We start from the raw sequence: 24548 nt of genomic DNA, 5'->3' as shown, positions 1-24548 counted from the left end.
TATTTATCATTCTTAATTTATGATTAGTTTTTAATCTATAGATTAAACTAGTCAAGTGAGATTTTGTTTGATTCGTCTCATTATAAAGATTATAAATTTCAAATTTTTATAATTTTTTTATCATATATAGTTAGAAATATTAAATATCGAATTAATGTATTAAATTGCGTAAAAAAACAAAATTGAAATAAGAGTAAAAATATTTTCGAGTATCCAATTTTTAAGCTAAATTATTGAATAGGTGTTTATTATGTCTTCTTATCTTATTAAAGTTCAATTAAGTAGTGTTCCCCTAAATCCCTCTACGTCAGATTGATGTTTTTCAATTAATTAATGCAAATATTTTATTTAATTGATTGACTACTTGTTCTCTAATCAAATTTTTATTCCAACTCTTATCAGTAGCTCATTGCTGATTGTCCTATTTGCAATTTGACATTATTTGTTGATGTCATCTTACTTGTTTTGCCTTAATATTATCTTTATCAATATCAGCTTAATAATTATTTTTAGGATAAATTTTATGAGATAAATTGAACTTTGTCCCCAAAAGCTGTGGAATTTTACAATTACATTAATGAGATAAATTTTAAACATAGTTTTCATCCAACGAGCTCTTTTTTACGTATTTTTGTTAAATTTTTCTGAAATTTAATAGAATATTAAATTAAAATTAAAAAATTAATTAATTTTCCTTCCATCTTTTTTCCTCCCTTCCAACATCGAGCGTTAAAAATTTTCCACTTGATCTACAAAAGTATAATAGGGAAAAGGGATTAAAACTTACAATGAAAAGATTAACATTGTCGAATTAGAAATGTAATTTATTAATATACTTTAATAATAGGTAAAAACAACATTATAAAGGCTCCTTATAAGCATTTGTACAATAACATAAATTTCTAGGACCAAAACAAAATTATACTTATTAATATATTCTTAGAAAGATCAAACAAATTATTTACACAATTTCCAATTGAATTGATTAATCAACTTGTCTCTTTGTCTCTTTTAACCGTCTCTAAATTATTTGACTTCTTAATAAAGATTATTTTCAAATGACGCTGAATTTTTGATCCAAATCTAAAATATTCTTGTTTTCGTTAAACTTGAGTCAGTTACAACTTGTATTACCCATAAACTATAAGTTATAATACGTGAAAACTAAAAGTGACAAGGACTCTAAAAATGTATTTTAAAAATATTACTCCTAATATATAAAACTTAAATAGTAAAATATTTATATTAAAAAAATAAGTGGGCGAGCTTAACCACGAGTAGTTTTTTAGCACCACTACATGCCTGCTCATCTAAAACGAGTGGCTTGGCCCACGTCTACTTTAAATTTTTTTATATGTCCAAACCTATCCATTTTTCCAGCCTGTCAATGATCTGCTCTAACGTGGAGTAGGAGGTGGCTGTGGTTTCAAGTGTCACAGGTGGTCGATGCAGCCGTGTGCAGATGGCTGCTTGAATTTATTTTTAGTTTTAATTTTTTTTAAACAAAAATAATTAAATAAAGAAATAAAATTAATTTATAAGATAATATAATAATGAAATTTGATATTAAAAACTGATTTTAATATAAAATATAAAAGTTAAGTTATTTAAAAATAATAAAATTTAATATTAAAGACATGATTTTAAAAAATGTTTATCGAAACTGAATTAAAAACAAAATTAGAATAAAAAATAATAGTTTTTTATAAATAAAGTAATCAAATAAAAAATTTAAAAATTAATGAAAATATAAAAAAATCAAATAAAAAAAAGCAGCATGGAAGGCAACGTGTACGACTACATGATATACTTGTACAACCACGTCAGAGCAATGGTTACGTGTAGAGCCATGTTTATGTCATTATCAAATAAAAGTTTGTTTTTGAATATGAAGTCCAAAGTTTATCCAATTGGATGTAACTGTTGAAGTGCATTATCCTTTTTTGGTGTTAGCATGTCTTCTGTAATTTTCTAATTTTTAATTATGCACAATTAAAGTTGTTAAGAAATAAATTAATGCATAACAAGTGTGCAATCACTGATGGTATAAATAAGAAATATGAATATGAAACGTCTTACCTATCTTAAATAAATAGTGCGTTTGAAGCAAGGGTGTGCAAAATCAAGTACTTGATTTAATCCAATCTGAAAAATTAAAATTTAATATTTTTAAATGCCAAAATTTGTGATGTGAATAAAAAAATTCAGATATTTGAATTTTTAGTAGTTCAAATAGAGAAAATATCCAAATTATCCAAATACGCATTAAAATAAAAAAAACAAAGTAGGTATTTTCATTTTTTTATTTAGATATTTGTTTTGAGTGCTCCTATAACAACTTGAAATCTCTATCGCTCAACAAACAAAGAAGGAACGAGTTATCACTCTAAAAGAAAAAAGCCTAAAACATAAGCTAATATGATATAAATTTTATTTAAAAAAAAATTCCTCATCACTGTGCAAGATAATTACCAATTCATTAGCTATGTCATGTAATAAAGCTGAAAATTTATATTTTTTTGATTTCGAATTATAATTAACAATGTTTGGTTGAATCACATACTCTTTTAGTCATGTGAAAAATTAAAGATAAAGTTTGCTATTAAAAGTTGTAATCAGATTTGGATCAACAATAAAGTGTATTCTTGTTATTGATTCTGAAATCTTAAAATACAAAGCAGAGAACAAGCCTATATATACTTGAGAACACGAACTACAGCTACTTAACTAAGGGTTAACCAAGGTTGTTATAACAGCTTACAAATCAGTTATAACAAACTTTTCTACAGCTAAAAAAAACACATGTGCATTAAACTAAGACCCTAACTGAAGATAGATCTCGTCCCTTGATATAAGAGTGCACGTATTATGCTCCAACACATGTACAAAGTGCACAGATCACCAGAAGCTGCTGCTCATTCATGTTGCTGTCTTGGTTGCTGCTTGGGCTGCCTTAGCATCTGCTTCCTTAATGTTTGATAGGCTGTGTTCATCTAAGTAAGGCTTATTTTCATAAGGCAAGCAATGTATACAAATACATATACTTTGAATACAGAAGGTGGTGAAGAATGTATACATCTCAACATAAAGCATGTATACATCTTAACAAAAGTCGATCAAAAACAACATCTTTATTTTCAAAAGGGTACGATTGCATTTTAATTTCTAAACTCCGCCTATGTAAGAGTCACTTAGCGCCATTGTCCAATCCATTGGGTTAATGGAATGGTGTAGTGACTAGTAACTAACTATGTCATCTGAAATGCTTTAACTCTACAAAATGGGCTTGTAAAAACTAGTAATAATTATACAATAATGATTCATCAAGCTTATAATGTTTACAACTTTTGAAGATTGCACTTGAGCAAGTGAGCTACCATATGCACAATTTCACAAGATATATTTTATCTGTTGCTCCAGCAACCCTTCCCCTTTCTCTATCAACTTCTTCCCTGTCTCGCACTCTTCCTGTCTTAGTTCTCTTTTTACTTGACTGTCTCTTAGGTTTCCTGCAATTTCAGTGGAACTCTTTACACAATGAAGACTTCACTGAAGCCCATTCTCCTTTTCATGTCCTGTCTGTTTTCCTGAATCTTGTCAAACAAATATTTGCAGGATGAGAACGGATGATCTCTCTACACATGGATCGAAGTACTCGAAACTATCCCTCTAATAGAAAGTTAAGCACGCTCCAATAATCTTGACTACGTAGAGGAATAGTGCCTTCACCATAACCTCGAGACCCTGCTAATAAAAAGGAAATGCAGTAAGTCCCAAACGTAGATGGAGTACATATGTTTCTAAAATGTCACATATCCAGCTATGGCCGATGAGCTTTGGATGAAAAACACTATGAACAATATACATTGCAGTTACACCGCTTTCTATCACAAGTATGAAGCTCTCACACACTCCTCTTCTTCGCTCCTCCCCCATGTTTTAACTGCCAAAATGTATTGAAATGTGGCTAACTTCCCGGTACCTAGGCAATGCACACTCCAAAGAACTAGTCAAAATTGAAATGTCATTAAGCTGAAGAGAAATGGAATATTTGACTTGAATTAGAAACATGGCATCAATAATGACAACCCAACAAATCACCCTAACGACTTCGAAATACTATTCACTTCAACTGCTAATCAATCTATCAGCTTAATGGCTTTAAGAAAATCAATCTATCAGCTTAATGGCTTTAAGAAAAAAATTGCATCAAAATTAGGGACTGAATAAATGGAGGATAATGTAGAAAAGAGAAAGTAATAACACATTACCACAATCGGTAAACACTGTCCAGCTAGCATGTGTAGTAAGAGAATTCCCATGTTGACACTTGACAGTAGCATATGATTTACAAAAAATTTGGTGATTGCTTCATTGGTCTAGGACGTGCTCCAACCAAGTCTTTTGTTCACTCCCTTTTTCTTCATTAGTTGCCTAAAATCTTCTGCTTCCTCCCACTTTCCAGCAGAATCCAATATATTTGACGTGGTTATATAATATCCATCGTTTTCAGGATCTGCAGTGATGGCATGTTTAGCAATCCTTAATCCAATTTCAACTTCATTGTGAATTTTACAAGCGTTTATCAAGGCCCCCCAAAGACCACCATCTGGTGTGATTGGCATTGACATGACAATTTCTTCAGCTTCCCGCAGATTTCCTGACTTCCCAAGAAGATCAACTACACATGCATAGTGCTTCAAAGTGGGTGTTAAAGAGTAATCTTGCATTTTATGAAAGAAAAATTTTCCCTCTTCAGTAAGCCCCGTGTGACTACAAGCCGACAAAACAGCAAGAAATGTCAGTTCATTTGGCCTAACTCTAGATTCTTCCATATGTTTGAAAACCTCAATTGCTGATTTTGCGTCTCCATGAATACCATAACAAGAGATCATCACATTCCAAGTGATTACATCTCTTTCAACCATGGAATCAAATATATTTCTTGCCTTTTCAAGTTGTCCACATTTCCCGTACATGTCAATTAATGCAGTTGTGAGTGAGATATTTAACTCAGTTCCCGATTTTCTGATGTAGTTATGAATTTTCATACCCTTTTCTAAGCATGCTAACCGTGAGCATGCTGACAGCACGGTCACTAATGTAGCCGAGCTTGGATTTGATCCTTCAATTATCATTTTGTCAAATAGTGCTAATGCCTGAACTAACTCTCCCTTGTAAGCATACCCACTAATCATTGTATTCCATGTTACAACATCTTTTTTTATTCTTATAAATATACTCTTAGCAACATCTAACTTTCCATATTTTACATACATATCTATAAGGGAATTGTAAACTGAAAAATTGCAATCACGTTGCGACTTAATGACATAGCAATGTACAGAATTTCCAAGATGTATTGCTCTCAACTGTAAACACGAAAAAATAACAGAGATTAAGCTATTGTTATCACATTCAACCCTTAGGTATAACATTTCTCGGAAAAGACTGACACACTTTTTCCAAAGTCCTCCTTTCCCATATTCAAATACCATCAAGTTCCAAGTTTCTGAATTCCTATCCTGCAGCATATCAAAGATTTGCTCTGCAGTGGATAATATTCCACATTTACAGTACATTGAAATTAATGCCCTATGGACAACTTGATTCAGTACATAATTTCTTCTCATCAACAATCCATGCAATGCCTTTCCTTCACGGAACCAATTTGAATCACTGAAGGATGAAAGCACACAGCTAATAACAATTTCGTCTGGATTTATTCCAGTATATTGCATTTGCCAAAAGAAGCCTAAACATTCAGTTACACACCCCACCCTGGCATAAGCTGCAATGATTGACGTCCAACACATAACATCCTTATATCCAACTTCATGAAACAAATGACAAGACTCTTCAACAGTTCCCCATTTCGAGTACATGGACAAGAGTGATGATTGAACATCATTGAAAAACCCATATCCGTTCTTTATAGCTAAGCCATGCAAGCATTTTCCTTCTGCTAAAGCCCCTATATTCCCACAGGCTTGAATTCCGCCATCAAGAGTCCTATTATTTGGTTTTCCACCATCCTCACTAGTATTATGCATCACACAAATGCATTCCAAACCCTTGAGACTATTGCCATTTTGTAGATAACCAATTATAAGTGCTGTCCAAGCAACCACATCTTTCACATGCATTTCATGAAAAACTTTATCTGCATCCTTCATACGACCACATTTGGAATAGAAGTACACAAAAGAAGATCCAACAGCAGAATTTTCATCAAAAATTCCAAACTTCACAACCATTCCATGAATCATCATCCCATCATCTAATAATAAGAGCTCAGCACAGATAGAGGCAACCATTGGAATTGTAAAACAATTTGGTGGGGTGTTGGAAAATCGCATACCAAGAAAAAAGTCGAATGCTTCTTGGTAATTTCCACCAGAAAAATGGGCTTTAATGATAGAATTCCAAAGAAAAGGATCCTTGCAATGAACAGAATCGAAGACCCTTGTGGCTAAGTCAGGCCTTGAAAGCGAAGCATATAAAGAAATGAGCTTTGATGCAATGAACACATTGTCATTGTTTCCGGAAACAATGATTATAGCATGTGATGGAAGAACATATTGAGAGGCCAAGAACTGATAAGAGAGAAAGGATTTCAAGTGACAGTGTATGTAGTCGTTTACAGGTGAAGTTCTGGATGGCTGCAGATATGAGGTGAAAAATCGTCTAAAGAAGGAACCGGGCTTGAGCTTAAGCATGGGAGCACTTTACACATGTATGAATTAAGATCACCACACTTCACTGCTCGCTACAACTCAGATAAACCTTTCATTTATTCAACAATATTATATTATGGTTTATATTGAAGATTAAACATGGGAATAGGATACTCAACTACACATACCAAATTTAAAGGCCTATAATACCAGTGATTGTTTAAACGGATATTGACCTGAATATGGACAATGATGTACCAGAATTTAACAGCAAAGTTTGTTTAATGAAAATCTGATTCAAGATATAGAGTGTTTTTGGAAGCAAGGGTCTGTTGTAACATCTTTCTTTTAACAACTTGCCACATTTTCTTCAATATGTCCATCGTCAAGGGTTAATTGAAACAACCACTTTGTTATTACTAATTGTTCTGATGGATTATACTGAAAGGTAATCCGGAGGCTACTATATTGAAATATCTATTCACTTTAAACCGTAAACAACAAACATCAATCATTAATCCACAATTAAAGTAAGAAACATTCAAGGTTACAAATTTCACCATTTTCCACAAATACCAATCCATTTTACAGTTTAATCAAATCAAAATACCTGATTAAAACTATTATTAATGTAATTAGAAAATTAACCAATACAATTATCTATCGACAAAACAAATTCAATCCAAAAAAATTAAGAAAACAAGCATATTCAATAAAAGAACAAAGGTGAGAGGCGATGATTACTCATACCAGTAGCAGAGAGGCAGAGGAAGAGGAAGTAGCAGACTACGTCACTACGGTGGTGAGATGCGTCAGTTAACCGGTGACCGGAGCAGTAGTGAGTAAGGGAAGAAGAAGGCTCAAGGTTGCTGGAGCACCTCTTTCATCAGACTATTTTTTGAAAGACTTTTATCAGACTTTTTGATTTGCTTAGATTAGATTAATTAAAACACTTGAGTAAATGTTTTAATAATTGGAAAATAAAAAAAATGGAAAAAGTACGCTAAAATTTTTAAAAATTTTAAAAAATGAATGTGATAATATCTAAAATATTAGTTTTAACAACTAAAAGTGAGTATATTTAAGAATTAAAATGGATCTTTTTGATAGAATTTAGATGTATTATATAACCTACTTGAAGATTTTCTCATGGTCTAATCATTTTAGATGAGAATTTTTGTTAAATCTGCTACATTTTATGTACTACTTTATTTTTCAAAATTTGGTGTTGTAAAATCGAATTTTTACTATATTCGCAATTTTCTTATTTACTTTAATTTTGAAATATTTTTACTCAAAGCTTGAGTTGATTTCCATTTTTGTTTGTTTATAGACTTAGTATTATTGATTTAATAACATTGAAGTTTGATATTTCTAATGCTTTTCCCCTTCTTATCATCTTTCTAATGCTTTGACCTTCGAGAAAGGATTAGAGAGTCTTATGGATGATATTTCTATGGGGAATTGACTAGTGTAGTTTCTGATAGTAGGGCTTTATTTGGTTAATGCTAAGAATGATGAGAAGTTGATTTTAGAATAATCAAAAAGTATTGGTAAACTGATTAAAGTTGGGTGCAATGTTGGTGAGAGGAAAAAGATGACACCTAAGAGAGCATGTAAGTCTAGAGTTGACCATGTTAATCGAGACTATTTTTTATGAAGAACTAAGATGTAGAAAAGGTCAATCAGGTGGCTATGAAGGCTTTCAAGAAGTGGTGCTCCACACTTGTCTTGTAGGGTATATGTGAAGGTACAAGGCAATTGTGATGTTATCTTGATCAATATGATCGAAACTTTTAACAACTACATAATGCAAGCAAGATCAAAACACTTGATAGACATGCTCGAAGAAATTAAATAATTGCTAATGAAAAGGTCGATATTGAAAGGAGGACTTGCACGTGTAGGAAATGAGTTTTAAAGGGGATGTTGTGTTGTCATGTAGTGGCATCCTTCTGTTACTTGCATAAAGTTGTTAAGTCTTAAGTTGATGAGTACACCAAAAAGTCTTCTTTGAGGGCCTATAAAGGAAACATCAATCCTTGTATTAGAGAGAGACATTGGCTTAAAATTGACCTGCTTATTAATCTCTTCCTATTAATATTGGTCTTGATAGACTAAGAAAAAGCTTAATCAAGTATCTACACGAAGATCCAAAGAAATCAAAAAAGCTCAATAAACATGACCTACAAAAGAAAAGGTGGGTTATTGACCGAAGATCCAAAGAAATAAAAAAAGCTCAATAAACATGACCTACAAAAGAAAAGGTGGGTTATTGACTAAGGTGTGATGACAATTACTTAACTTTTTTTTACAAAAGAATAGAATAACCAAAACTAAAATTAACTTGCTCTTTTCAATTTGTGGTAGGGTCCTACCAAATCAGGAAGGCTAAAGAAGACCCCTCTTGAAATAGTCTCAACCCAAGCATCAACAACAAAGACAAAGTGATCCAAGACTCTTTAAGTGTTTTACTTTCAAGAGTGTTTCAGTAATGAAATGAGGAAGTGCAAAAGACGTTTAAAATACCTGAAATGGAAGTGTTATCAAAGTCAACGATCAACGAATTGGAAGTGAGATGTAACTCTTCTGCGGAAGTAACCTGAAGTCCTGCAACACAACACGTTTGTAACATTTGGGAAATTAATATTTTAAGACGAGTAAGTTTAAGAGAATTATCAGTGCGAGAATGATCTTAAATACACATGACATGAAACATTCTCAATTTAATTTCTTCCCTCTTTTCCTTTTGTTTTATTTTGATTAAAATACCCAAAATTTCCTTCTCTCTCACGACATTGAACTCAGGCAACAACATAATCACAGCCTCATTCTTGAAGCTCTCCTTCGAACCTCAACAATGGCGCCACTCCTCTGATTCCTTCTTGATTCTCTTCTCCTCCCCTTAATTTTTCAAAGGTTATCTAACTGTTCTTCACCCTCTTCGATTCCTATAGTCTGCGACACACAACTCGCACTTCTTCCTCCAGAAATTTCGAAATTTAGGGCATAAACCCTTTCTTCTTCGCACATTAGGGCAAAGCAAGCCTTAATCATCTCTTACATTTGGTTTTCGCAAGAAGAATAACAATGGTCGTCGTCTTCTTTGTTTTCGACCTTCGAAGGAAGCCACAAACCTAACACCATTCCCTTCATCTAATTTCGAAACAACAATGTCGATTATCCATCTGATTTTGCTCCTGGTTCCTCAAGAAACGTAGTCCTTCGCTTGATTTTTTCTTGAAAAGTAACGAACTAAAACTAATCAGGTATAATATACTTGATTCTTTTTTTGATTTTCGACACGTTATTTTAGCATTATCTTTAGCTTTTCTCTGATTTCAAACCACCATAAGTGTAGAAGCAGCCGAAGCCTTCCTCCCTTGACCTGAATTCTGCCGATTTGGGGAAGGATTGAGTGAGTTTTAGTCCTGTTGATTAAACATCAAATCCAAGCCGAAAATAAAGCATTGAACCTGAATTTTTTCCGTTTCTTGCTGCTACAAACAGAAGGTAGTCCTTCTTGATTTCTTTCCTTGTTTTTCCTTAATGATTATACTCTTATTTATATGCTTTCCCTTGTATAATCTTTCATTAATGTGTTAAACCCTAAATGTTGTTGAATGTTGGAATGTGTATGAATTAGTAGATGAGTCATCAAATTGAAAATTCATGGAAATGTGTTATTAGTGAGTTATGTGATGATCAGAATTTAAGTGTGGGCTATGATTTTAGTAGTAGATTATTCGAATGATTTAGTTATGGTTAGTTCAGTGTTCTTGGATGTAATATTAACCTTTTCAAATTATGGTAATGGTTAAATGTTGATTGATTGGTTGTTATTGAAGGTATCTAGGGTTCGTGTGGAAATTATTAGTTGAATGAATAGACTAGCTGAATCTTTCTTTTGGCTAGTTTGTTAATCTTGTTTAGTTTCTTGGTTTTGAGTCTTGATGAATATAGAAGTGTTTGAATTGAAAATGCAAAGGGGATTGTGGAGACGTATGATCTTTACAAGAATATAAGCTGGTTTTAAATAAGGTTATATATTTTCTTATGATATTGGGGGTTAGAGTTAGAACTTGCGCAATCTTTGCAATTAGAAATATTAGAATAGAAGATGGAACTGAGATGCATTCTTAGGATGAGATGCAATGAGCTATATGAACCTAGTTGTAGTATCGCATGCTTTGTTGTGATGCTATATTTGTTATGCTTTAGGAGGCGACATTATAGAGGAGCCCTTCTAGTGATCGCGGAGTACAAGACTTAGCTTCTTGAAGCATTCTTTTGGTGATTAGTAGCAGTCCCTTAAAGGGTCTGGCCAGACTACATTCTTGAAAATAAACTTTTTACTAAAGCTCTTTTGAAATTGGAAATTGTTGAGACAAATGCTGTTATGAATGCTTATGTTGATATTATGATATGGTCAATGGATCGGGCTTGCGAGCTGGTCATTGACAGAGTTGAGGAACATTGTTCCCTACTCCCTGTTTTGAAGCGAGTTGTCATTCAGATATTGACTAGCTTCACCCGAGAGTGACATAGCCTTAGAGCTATGGATGTTCTTCTCAACTAGACTCCCTGTGCGCACATAGATCTAGGAAACTGATGTTGCTTTTAAACCTATGATTTGATTTATTGTGTTTTGTCGTTTTCGATTGTTACTTCTCATTCAGTTTAATCTGACCTTTCTGTTGTTTTCATCTTTTAGTTTGATTACAGATCGGAACCGGTCGGGAACGATGGGTTAGCTGTGTTGAATAGCGTTCCAAGGATGTATATTGAGCTGAGCACGTAGGAATTTGTAGATTTGTATTAGGATTTTGGATAAATGTATATTAGATTTGGTTGTGTTGGTTATATTCGAATTGTAGAGAATTGTATGATTATCTTGTGTTTTAGTTGGATGTTTGATTTGAGATTTAGCTGAGTTAGTCATGTTAAAGAGCTTGTGACCCCTTTGCTCAAAGTTTTGGAAGTGTGATTTCAGTTTCTTGGGAAATGAACCCCGTGATGACCCTGTTTACTCAGTCAACGGTAAGTCGGGTTGTTACAACGTTAGCCTTGCCCGGGGTGATCTCCCGGAAAACCCCTCCGACGCTCAAGTCAGATAGGAGATGAGAGATCAATGAATGAATGATAATAGATTGAATGCAAGACTATAAATGAGAGGTTGGTTACTTGTGTTTTGGTATGTTGATAAAGATGATGATGAGTCGATATTTGGGTAAAGTTTTGGTATGAAATATATGAGCCTGAAGGTAAATGATGTTGGCTGCCTCTATTTATAATGGTAGAGAGGAAGTTATTTTTTGGGAGTGAGTAGGTCATCATGGGCGTGATGGATAGTAGTGGTGGAGAGGTTAGTAGTGGGCAGTTATTTTAGGGTTTAAGAAAGTTCTTTACTTGTCAGTTAAGCAGGCTGAACGGGATGTCATAAAAGTCCTTGACTAAGAATCAAGATCAACGGCAAGTCAAAAGGTAGTTAGGTAGTTTCATAATAACAATAATTAAATAAATAAACAATTAAATGTTAGCATAATAAAGAGCAATGTTTAGTGTAGATCCAAAACTTACGTGCCTCAATTTAAAGAGATCTTGTGTACTTAAAATGTCATTAAGTATTGCTTTCTAAAACTAATGTAATATTACTTTATATGTGTTTATGTACGCCCATGGTAATGTAACATATGCTGGTAAAACAATGGTCAAAGTGATAAATTGATGAATAAAATGACATTTTGGCCATAATATATGCTAAATATGTAGAATCTCTACAGGAAATGAACAGTGTGGCAAAAGAAGAAAAAAGCTTCTCATTTTCTTTACATTACATTTTTCTTACATTAACATATTCAACTCGCAGAGTTAACATAATCGAGAACAAACCAAATAATATCAAAGATGCAACAAGCACAAAACCTAAAGCTTTGCATTTACATTTAATAAGTTCCACTTTCAATTTAGCTTCATTTTCCTTTAATTTTGTAGTATTTGCCTTTAATTTCAGTATTTTGTCAATCAATATAACTCTCTCTTCTTCCAAACAAGTTGATCTTCTACTTGAATAAGCTACATTTTTTCACATTTAAAAAATTACAATTTTATGCTTGCCGCAAAAGGAAATCATTAAACCCTAAATTAAATAAATTTTTGACTTCTACAACTTAAATCAAGATCAATGTAAAGATCGAGATACTTGGTTTGATTGCATTGGTATGTTTTCGAATGATTATTTATTCCTAGGGCCCATAAAATGAAACTCTCGACACTGCTAACAAAAGTCACATTTTTTTGTTCATCCTTTGCATCATCATCATCTTCTAATAATGTTCATCAGCATTATTAACATTATTTGTTCATCATTTTTTTATTATTTATGTTTTAGTTTTTATACCTTCAATTAGTTTTGCAAAGTTGTTTGGTTGATTTTAAGATATAAAAATATCAAATTTAAGCATCAAATCTTTGATATTAATCTCTCTTAAACAAATAGGTATGTTGAAGGGTTTAAAAATATCCTTGAGAGTAATTTAAAGAAGAGTTGTTTTAGGAAGTAGTTATTCGTAAGGGAATGTATGTTTTCTTGAAACACGTGCAACAATTTATTTCTATTAATTGATTTATTTTTTTTAATCTATTAATTGATTTTCCTAAAATAATTCCAACTTTTGATTAACCATGAATAATCCTAATTATAAGAGGTGCTTGCTATGAATGCACCAAGGTAATCTATAACCTATACAACAAGTCATTTTACAAAAAAATATATAAAATAAATGCAAAATTAAATTATTAAAAATTGGAAATTTAAAAAATTAAAATCAGAAATCAAGTAAGTTTATTTTTTGATTTTAACTTTTAATTTTTAATATTTTTGATTTTTGATTTTATTTTTCTTTTTTTTCGTTTTATAGCAATTAACCTATAAAAACAAGTTATCATTTGGGCAACAATATTCTTGAATAAGTAACCCTAAAATTGAGATCATTCATAGTTAATCAAAAGTTATGATTATTATAAAAAAAATAAGAAAAAGATTGGATTATTCTATGTAATTTTTCCTTTATTTTATTGAATTTGAACGCTTGTAAGTGTTGTCTCCAGAAAAAACAGTCTCTCACAAGACCGGCCAAAAAAAACTAATTAAAAGCCTAAAAAAGCAAAGCAAAACAAAAGCAAAAAAAAACCAATCAGAAAAGATAAAACCTAAAATTCAACTCATTAACCTAGATCTACTACAAAAGATAAGGTAAAAGTTTTAGACTTGATCCACATTATTTTAGTATGCATCAACTAATAGTAGAAGTATTTCTTAATGATTGTACTTGTCAAATAAAAATTCTAACTATTACTTCCTTTACTCCTTAAAGATGTTCCCAATTATTTTTTTGGGTGTTTAATTTGTTGTTCCCATGAAGAATCTTTCTATTTATATCACGAAATTTAGCCAAAACAACCTTATTCATTCTCATTTTAATATTTTAATAATATTTATGATCCCCACATATCTTTCACTAGCTTTATTTTAACATTTTCATATTATTTACGGTCCTTTATATTTTTCGCTAACTTTATAAAAACATTTTTTATTAGTTATAGTTTCCATATTTTTTCCAATAACTTTCTTTTAATATTTTTTAATGTTTATGATCTCTACTTTTCCTCCATCTAAATTATTATTCAATAAAATAATTTATTAACTATCTAAAAAATTCTATTTTTCTCAAATTCCATAAACATTTAATGTGAGAATTTCGTTAAAAAAAGAAGCGAGTATCTTTTCAAAGTTAGTGCATACCAAATTAAGTTCATACAAAACTTTTTGGAATGTGAGATTTCCAACGAAAATGCCATATCACATAAAAGTCTACCTTTTCAAGTAAGTAACTATTCCTTTTGTTATTCTATTTTATTTTTTGCACGCTTTTCAAAGTAAATTTTGAGTCTTAATATCTCTAAGTACACATCATAAAAAATAGTAAAAATTATATATTAAAATACTTTGCATCAAGACAAATCTAACAAGATCTTACATGAATATTTTTATGTTAAATATATAATTCAAAAATCAAATTAAAATTTTTTTCTTCTAAAGTGACAAAACTTAAAATGAACAAATAAAAAGATAAAAGCCACATCATGACTTCTCCCAAACTTTGCAAGGTAGATAAGGTGCTTAAAATCTATCAATCTATATACTCTTATCTTCAATAAACCATCGACCAAAACAGAGAGAATGGCCTCATCATCATCATTCACAACCCAAACATTTATTTCGCATACAATCTCAACAACACGGCAACTAATCATCTCACCTTCTTCTAAAATACAACCACCTTCATCTCAACAACCTCAATCTAATTCATCTTTTTCCAATTCCGTGGAAAATAATAAGCCATTAACACCCATTCAATCTAATATTGATAATATTGTTAATAAAAAAGCTACACCAACAAAAGTAGAGACCACTGATTGGATTGCTTCTTCCTTGACTCGAAGGTTCGGCCTTGGCGCAGGCCTTGCTTGGGTTTCTTTTCTTGCTTTTGGGGTCGTATCTGAGCAAATTAAGACCAGGCTTGAAGTTTCTCAACAGCAAGCTAACATCAGGCATGCATCTTTTTTATTTCCCTACTTTATTCCTACTTTTTTTTTTTGAACTTTAATTATTTATTAATGTATTTCTCTATTTAATCTATTAATCTCTTACTTTAATTTGCGTTATATTTTTTTTTTAATCAATGGTTAGAGGTACAAATGAGAGTAAGTTTATTGTAGGCATCGTGTAATTAAATAGTTGAAATCCATGCGGGTATAATATAAGGAAAAAAGATAATTACTAAATAAGAAAATGAGATATTTAATTTGAATATATATTAAAGAGAAAATGAATTTAATTGAAATATGAGGAAATATATACATTATCTTAAAGATTTTTGTTGAGTTGATTAATTAATTTTTGTGTTATGTAGGGATTTGGACAAAGAAGAAGAAATTGTTTTGCCAAATGGCATAAGGTACACTTCCAACATTATGATATAGCTTTAACTACATATGCTTTTAATATTTACAATAGTGAAAAAAATTAAGTCTAAAAAGATACTTTGTTTGTTGAAAATATTTTATATCGCTGGAATATTGGATTTTAATATTTGGTGATTCAAAAGACTCAAACTCATCAAGTGTTGTATTCAAATCAACACTCTTTACTTGTAGATTTGTGACCCAAGTTCACAGATACCCCGTGAGTATAGATTTGTGACCCAAGCTCACAGATATCCCGTGAGTATATCCACAGAAGTGGGCCCATAGACTAATCATATAATAAATTATTATAGCCTAACAATTGTTGTGATATAGGTACTATGATATGAGAATTGGTGGAGGTGCATCTCCAAGAATTGGGGACTTGGTTGTGATAGACTTGAAAGGTAGCATTAAAGATAGTGGTGAAGTATTTGTTGACACCTTTGATAAGAAAAACAAATCACTTGCTCTATTAATGGGTTCAAGGCCATACACAAGAGGAATGTGTGAAGGAATAGAGTATGTGTTGAAGACTATGAAAGCTGGTGGTAAAAGAAGAGTTATAGTCCCTCCTAAATTAGGTTATTGTGACAATGGTGCTGATTTCGGTTCAGATGTTTCAATACCTCCATGTGCAACTCTTGAGTATATTGTGGAGGTTGATAAAGTTTCCATTGCACCTGCTTAATTGATTCATGTATTTTTTTTTATTCAAATTATGTATTATAAAATTACATCTAAGCGTTTGACTTATAATTAAAAGGTTAATAAAATGCTCTATTTGTATCCCGTGAGTGTTTCTATACATCCATTATGCTTTGATCAAGTCTTATTAAGGACGAGAGTTTTACTTATTTAATTAGTAACAACTAGTTTAAAATATAATATGATCATATGAAGTTTTATTTTAAGAAATTACTATAACATATGATAAAATTATTGGTGCTCTTATTTCCTCTACATATCAACAATTCATAATATTAGATTAATATATTAATTCACCCACTAAATTGCATAATATAATAAAAAAGAAAACAAGCACAAAAAGAAAAAAAAAAAAGTTGATGCACAAATAGTACATTCTACTGCAACCCTCCCTCCCCAACATTACTTGACGATCTATTCATGTAGTTTTATGTGGAATAAGGCGGATAGGAAGCCCTTTTGCTGGCGTAGGAAATGGATCAACTACTACTTTTTCATTTGCAACCAATTTCTCCCATCTATATCTCTTCACAATATTGTGCATAAATGTTAGTATTTCTAATCGTGCATATTCTTTACCGGGGCACATCCTTGGTCCTCCCCCAAATGGCACATACGTGTATGGTGCTGGCCCGCTCCCCTCAAACCTCGTTGGATCAAACTTTTCGGGCTCTAGGAAATATTTTGGGTTGCGATGTGTCGAGTAGGCGCTCCAATATAGCTATGTACCCAACAATAAAACATATAATATATGTAGCCAAATTAGTTTCTGAACGAAAAAATTATTATTATTATTATTATTATTATTATTATTATTATTAGGAAAGTTGTTGAAAATTATTAAATATTGAAAAAGTTACTGCGAATAATACAATCTTTTATTAATTTTCCTACAATAATATCAACTATTGATTAACCATGAACAACACCAACTTAGGGTGTATTTTCCTAGAATAATACCAACTTTAGTTTATTAACTAATTTACCAAATTTTTTTGTCTTATGTTAGGGATTTTTTAGGAAAACATCCCTTTAAGTTGGTATTATTAATGGTTAATTAATAGTTGATATTATTGTAAGAAAATTAACAAAATGTTGTATTATTCACGGTAATTTTTCCTTAAATATTTCACTCATCGATGCGAATAATCACACATTTAGATTATGATCTAATAATCTAACTTTTGCTATTTATTTGCTCCCAGCATATTTAGTGAGTTACATCACCCTAAGGCCCCATCCCTGAACCACCATAGATTCACCCTCTTTCCACACTGAATATGCTGGAAACAAATATATATTAATTTCCTGAAATGTTAAATGAAAAGAGAAAGAGTACCTTCCAGCCTTTGGGAATGGTGAAACCAGCATATATGAATTCACTCATAGCTTCTCTAAAAGCACCTTGTAATGGGGGATTCAACCTCATTACTTCACAAGCTACATTCCATGAATACTTCATCTTTTGAATATCCTCCCATGTCAACAACTCTCCAGGTGCTTTCGATTTTGCAATCTCCATTTGCTCTATAAATATAAATTAAAATTCAGAAAAACCAAATCTAAATGAGAAGAATAGATCAAGAAATCAACTTAAGCTGATTGTTGAGGCTCATATTTATATTATATACTGTATCACGTCCATTCATCAGAGTCCTATTCGAGTAGAATTGTGAATAAATATGTCAAAACAATTGATTGAGGGGTTCTAGATCGGATTTGGATCGTATTAGTTCGTTTCAGGTGCAGGTCGAGTTCAAGTAAACTCAACAGGCCAAGAGTTTAAATATTTTTCTAAGGAAAAATTACCTAAAATAATCCAACTTATTCATTTTCCTACAATAATCTCACATATTGATTAACCATGAATAATTCCAACTTTAAGGGGTATTTTCCTAGAGTAAACCCGGTGACCGGATGACTTGCTATAGCATGTTTTTTTTAAAAAAAAAAGATAAATTAAAATAAAATGTCGAAAAAAATGTTAAAAAATTATTCAAAAAAATTTATGATTTTTTTATTATGTAGAAATTTTTTAAGTAAATTTTGAAAATTTTTCTCTAATTTTAAATTAATTTTCAATTTATTTTTTTGGTGAATTACCTACTATAGCAGGTCATCGGGTTACTCAAATTTACTCTAGGCAAATACCCCTTAAAGTTGGGATTATTCATGGTTAATCAATATGTGGGATCATTGTAGGAAAATCATAAAAAGGTTGGATTATTCTAGGTAATTTTTCCTTTTTCTTATTATTAAAATTTTCCTCAAAATACAAACTACTTTCATTTTGAATTTAAAATATTATAAAACAATATATCGTATTTAAAATTATAACTAATTAATAAATGTTGACTCTAAACACATAATTTGCTAAAAATATAGTGGTTTCCACTTAGACGTGGAAATGAAAATCGCGACAAAAATTAAATAACAGCTAAAAACAATGGGTACGGGCTGGGTTCAAGTTTGACCCGACCATTTATTCTGAAGTAGTCAGATCAAGTGATTTTCGGATTAAAAATAAAAAATTCAAATTATGACCCACTAACTTATAAACGAATTTCGGGTCAATTGATAATAGTGGGATCAAAGCTAAACAAATCTATATATTATAGATATAAGTGAATCTTATATTTAACGGTAGTAATTCCACTTATTAGTTTCTGATTCCAATCACTAAAAAATTAAAAGTTGTAATGCATTAGTTTTGTCAAGGAATCAACTCAACCAAAAGCTTAAGCTGATAGTTGAGGCCCCAAGATATGTTATATACTCTAACACGCCCCCTCACACGAGACCCTATTGGGCTAGAAGTGTGGATGCGCATAGGCGCTGAATATTCCACTTTAAATGAGGGGTGGTTGAGATTCAAATCCGTGACCTCTCACGTTGGCTCTGATACCATGTCAAGAGACCAACTCAACCAAAAGCTTAAGCTGATGGTTGAGGCCCCAGGATATGTTATATACTCTAACAGGTTTTCATATAGTATAGAATTTGAGTACTTACCTTGGTAGACCAAATCATATATGTGAGGAAGTTCAGCAAGATACTTGACAATAAAAGTAATAACAACACTAGCAGTATCATGTCCACCAATTAATAAACCTAATATTTTATCAGCAATATCCATTTCATTCATATTCTTCCCATTTTCATCTCTAACACTCAACATATAAGACAATATATCTTCATTATTTCTTCCTTTATTCTCTGCTAAATCAATTTTCCTTTGTTGGATAATTAATTTAAGCTCTTTTCTTATAAAATTAGCTGCCTTAATTGCCTTATTAAATGGGGTTCCAGGAAAATTTATTGGAATTGATATAATCCCAGATGCTATAACATTAAAAGGATTAGCAAAATGAGCTATATGATTTGGGTCATTAATGCTAAGAAAAAGTCGGCATGCTACCCAAAATGTGTATTTTTTAGCTAGTGGGAAAATAATTATATTCTTTTTATTTTCCCATTCATTTGTGAAATGTTTTTGGGAAATACTATCCATTATACCAATGTATTTTTGTAAAGAATCGGCTTTGAGAAATTGTGGGAGGAGTTTTCTCATTTTTTTAGACTCCTCTTTGGAGTTAGTTTGGAGGGAGGTTGGGAAGACTTTGTTTACCGAGTCCGGCCACCACGTGGTGACCAGTTTGTCCTCGTTTGAGAATAAGAATTTGTTGCCCATAGGGCCGCAAATGATTGCAACAGATTCTCCGAGAATGCTTGTTTTGAAGCATTCTTGGGAGTATTTGATCATTCTGTCGTTGACAAATTGCTCTGGATGACCTTTCCATCCCGTTGATAAAAAGTCAACGGTTTCACCTAGGAAAGGCCATCCGGATTTTCCAGGAGGAAGGTTTGTGGAGGAAATGATAGTTTTTTGTCTGTAAAAAAGGGTTTGAAGTGAAAGTAAAATGACAAAGAGAAAGCTTAGGAACAAGAAAATTAAGAACCATTCCATTTGTTTATGTCTTTGCTAATTTTCTTTGTTTGAAAGTTTGATTTATGTGTTTGTTTTTGGGTGGAATGTTAATGAAAGATGGAAAGAGGTTTATATAGGATAATAATTCCTATATCCCTCTTAGAATATACCAAATATTTTATGGGTAAAATTTAGAGGAAAAGGAAATTGAGTTGGAGAATAAGACGCTATACAAGTGAATGATAGAAATAAGTGGTTAAGATAGAAAAAATAATAAGTTTGTGAATTATATTAAAAGAAAGAGGGTCAAACCATTATCAATACTAAATAAAAATGCAAAATAATTAGAACAAATTAAAATAAAAAATTATACAACTTTAAGAGTTAAGAGGGACCCATACAATAACTTTGGAGGAAATTTCAAAGTTTCAAATATTTTTATGTATCGTTGCTTAGTCGTTCATAAGATCCTAAAATCATAATGAGTCAACATCAAGAAAACTAAGCTTGTAAGTAATTTATAGTATATGTACAATTAGAGACCATTAAATCAAAGGGTAATGTTGAATAACGATCTACTTATGTTTGACAAATATATTGTGAAATCTTGCGGATGCAAGCATAAGCTTAATTCTTTGCAATCCAAAAAATAATCATACATTCTACTAAAATAATAAAAGAATATGCCATATATCACTTTTATATATTATATTTTTCCGTCTAAATTTATTATTAGTAATTGAATATGGAAACTTTGATATTTAATTAAATTTTATTTCTTAATGGATAATAATAGTAAGAAAATAAAGTCAATTTTCAAACTTGGATTTTTCAAATACACTTTTTGAAGAAAAAAATAATTTTGGTAATTTTAATTTTAGTAAATTTAAATGACTAAAATTATTAATGATACCTTATTTACGATACAAAAACAATCATCATATATTCTACTAAAACAATAAAAGAATACGCTACATGTCACTTTTATATATCACGTTTTCCCGCCTAAATTTGTTATTAGTAATTGAATATGAAAACTTTGATATTTAATTAAACTTTATTTCTTAATGAATAATAATAGTAAGAAAAAAGTTTAATTTTCGAACTTGGATTTTTTAAATACACTTTATGAAGAAAAAAATAATTTTGGTAATTTTGATTTTTAGTAAATTTAAAAGACTAAAATTATTAATTATACCTTATTTACGATACAAAAATAATTTTGAATTAAAAGTAGTTGTTAACAAAAAGTAACCTTATAATTAAAAACTCTTTAATTGTGTACTAATATTCAGAATAATGTCAAAATATATGTCAACTTAATTTTTCAGCTAACTTTAATATTTGAAAAATAATAACTAAAATCTTATCTAGAATAATTTTACACTCATAATTATGATAAAGGAAATTATATTTAGAGCATGTCATTAGTAAAGCGTTGTGTATGGGTGCACCATATATTCATTTCATAGAAGAAAGTTTGATATAATATTTACCTAATAATTTAACCTTTGATTAATAAACCTTAAATTAATATGTTTACTCAGACTAATCAGTTTACTTAGAAAAGAAAATTTTTCATTAGTAGAAATTATTTTTCATTAGTATTAAAAATTATTTTAATCATTGAAATAAATTCATTTATTTATGGTCTTTTTAGTTAGTAAAATAGTTATAATAAATTAAAATTATTAATTTAGAAAATAAACAATTATATTCAATAAATATTTTTATATAAATTAACAAACTAATATATTTGTACATGCCAGGGAACATATACTAGAATATAATATCCTCAACTTTGCCACCTTTGGAAAGTTGGAGTTTATGAATGTTTCCGGCTTGTGGTATGTATAGAATGATCACCATCTCATTAAGTCAAAAAATATAAGTAATCAAAAAGAATTTTTTGGAGACATTATTAATTATAACTAGCTACATAAACGTTACAATGCGTGAAATATAATAAATAATTATACTCCATATATTAAAAGAAAAATTTACTTTTAAAAATCCTAATTTTAAGTGGTTCACTTTTAAAATTTTCACCTTTTAATTATTTTTTAAACGTCTGACCTTTGCCTCAGATTTTCTTTTAAAGGACTTCTCTGTAATTGATTTTTCCAAAAAAAAAAGAAAAAATTTGAATATACCGCATCTAGGGTTGAAAGATCGATTTATGAATTGGTTTTAACATAAAACCAAATCAAACTAAATTTAATTTGGTTTTTGAATTTTCAATCCAAATTCAAACCAAAAATTTGATCACAATCCAAATCACATCAAATCAAATTAATTCGATTTAAACTTTATTTTAAAGTCAAATCCAAACCAAACCAAATCTATTCCTTAAAAACAAATTGAATTTGAAAACAAAATAATAAATTTAAAAATTTAAAAGTCATAATAGGAATGAAAAAATGAAACTTGATGTAACAACCCAAAATTAACCAGCTAATTAAACAAGATTAATTTAAACTAATGCGAAAACTTAACACTTACATCGAGCTATTACATTGATAATATAATCAATTACTCAATTATATTATTTACTAGACATCTATCAAGAATTTAAATATCAGAGTTTACAATTTTTGAAAGATGTAAAGAAATTACATTATAAGAATCATTTGAAATGCTTTAAAATATATAAATTTCAGTAGAAAATTCGACAGAAGTCTGTTTGTAAATTGAATAAACCAAAATTTTTCTTTTGACTTAAAGTCACCCTGCAAGTTCAAAACTAACATTTCAAAATAACAACTAGTTAGTGGCATAAGCGCAGAACATTTTAAAGTCACATCACCTCATCGGGTGGAATCTTTTCTCCAAAAATCCAAAATAGATACTAAAGTAATTTTAAATAAAGATTTGTTTTACTTACATTCTTTTATATGACAAGTTGAGATTACTAAATTGATTACTAATCTTTACGCTTTCAACTGTCGTTGACTTCATCAATCTCAATCTTCTTAAAATCTGTCCCCCACCAGGACAGGTTCAAAGAAGAAAAGAACATAGTCAGCTTATGCTGAGTACACATTTTACATAGCTTAAATCCTTTCACAACCCAACCAAAATACTTATTATATATAACATATAGCGGAAAAGAAATTTTATAACTATATTTACACAAAATGATTGGGCACTGCTTTCTGACTGTACAATGACGCTAACCTTCAGGTAGGTCATGTATCGACATGTAGTATTCGCTAAACAGATTAAGCTAGATACCATACTATAATCTGAATACATTTGCAGGTAGGAGTTATTAATCATATCAATCATATCCTACAAAACATTTATTTTTGCAAACACAACACTATATAAATACATTAAAAAAAACATTTTTCTCTATTTTTTATTTTCTGTTTTTATAAATCAAATATCTTTCCACTTTCTTTGCCGAAATATTTTCTTTCAAGATTAGAAATCATCATTCAATGGATAGAACTTTCTTTTCTGTTTTTTGTACTAAATTTTTTCTTTTAAAGTCTTTAAATCATAAATCTATGGAATGGAATGAACTTTCTTTTCCATTGGGCTAGCTAGGCCCTCAAGGTAACTATTAGACAAAGATCCCTAGTGTGCACACCCCACATACGGCCAAACCGTAGCAGAAGATCTAAGTCCGAGGTACTGATCAACGTACCCCCAACTATTATATCGTGTCGAGATAATCCCGACGAGGTTCCAATTCCTTGAGACACCATAGAGGTAATCCCAACCGTTTCAAAATATTGAATTATCTATATCTTTTCTGTAACTATTCTATGATTTTCAAGGTTCAAAAATAATAACTTTCTATATTAAGAAGAAGATCTCCCTATATTCAAACCATTCTCAGATGAAGTGAAATACATTTCTTTGTAATCCCTTTTTATAACTATTAAAGATTTGAGTAAGAAATCTACCCTTTTCAATACAGCAAGATGACTATCTTAGTCAATATGACTTCTTAATGAAGTCAAATTAAAATCTTTAATATAATCATATATGTGCTAAATAACTACAATTGATTAGACTTAACTGGCTAATAAGCTTTATTTAAATTTGGTTTTCTGAAATGATAAGTTTTTATTCAAACATTAGTACAACTAATCCTATATCTTATTTACTTAAAGCACCAACTTCCTTTTATCTCAAGCATCTCCTTTTATTAGTTCTTGATTCAATGTTCTTCTAATCTTTCTTATATTTAATATATA

The 24548-nt window shown here is 30.5% G+C and overlaps 3 protein-coding genes across 5 annotated transcripts; 1 reads left to right on the top strand and 2 right to left on the bottom strand.

Annotated features, from left to right (window-relative positions):
• Positions 1-2623: 2623 nt before the first annotated feature.
• LOC130797949 (pentatricopeptide repeat-containing protein At4g39952, mitochondrial) lies at positions 2624-7628 on the bottom strand. Of its 3 annotated transcripts, none has more exons than XM_057660748.1 (3): positions 7428-7628; positions 4272-6786; positions 2624-3744 (listed from the first exon to the last, which is right to left on the bottom strand). In XM_057660748.1, exon 2 carries the CDS (start codon positions 6717-6719, stop codon positions 4380-4382), a length of 2340 nt encoding a protein of 779 aa, XP_057516731.1. In that variant the 5' UTR covers positions 6720-6786; positions 7428-7628; the 3' UTR covers positions 2624-3744; positions 4272-4379. The 3 variants fall into 3 exon arrangements, with proteins under 3 accessions (XP_057516731.1, XP_057516733.1, XP_057516732.1); XM_057660750.1 differs by having other exon boundaries at positions 4272-6769; XM_057660749.1 differs by having other exon boundaries at positions 4272-7628.
• A 7210-nt stretch (positions 7629-14838) lies between these two features.
• LOC130798357 (peptidyl-prolyl cis-trans isomerase FKBP17-2, chloroplastic-like) lies at positions 14839-16496 on the top strand. The gene is made up of 3 exons (XM_057661298.1): positions 14839-15290; positions 15653-15697; positions 16041-16496. The coding sequence occupies exons 1-3, from the start codon at positions 14920-14922 to the stop codon at positions 16393-16395; spliced, it is 771 nt and encodes a 256-aa protein (XP_057517281.1). The 5' UTR covers positions 14839-14919; the 3' UTR covers positions 16396-16496.
• Positions 16497-16607: 111 nt separating this feature from the next.
• LOC130798356 (beta-amyrin 28-monooxygenase-like) lies at positions 16608-20438 on the bottom strand. The gene is made up of 3 exons (XM_057661297.1): positions 19425-20438; positions 17752-17939; positions 16608-17133 (listed from the first exon to the last, which is right to left on the bottom strand). Exons 1-3 carry the CDS (start codon positions 20377-20379, stop codon positions 16831-16833), a joined length of 1446 nt encoding a protein of 481 aa, XP_057517280.1. The 5' UTR covers positions 20380-20438; the 3' UTR covers positions 16608-16830.
• Between the last annotated feature and the right edge of the window lie 4110 nt (positions 20439-24548).

The sequence above is a fragment of the Amaranthus tricolor genome, chromosome 13 (assembly GCF_026212465.1).
Source record: "Amaranthus tricolor cultivar Red isolate AtriRed21 chromosome 13, ASM2621246v1, whole genome shotgun sequence".
NCBI lineage: Eukaryota > Viridiplantae > Streptophyta > Magnoliopsida > Caryophyllales > Amaranthaceae > Amaranthus > Amaranthus tricolor.
This window is presented reverse-complemented; position numbering and strand designations above follow the sequence as displayed.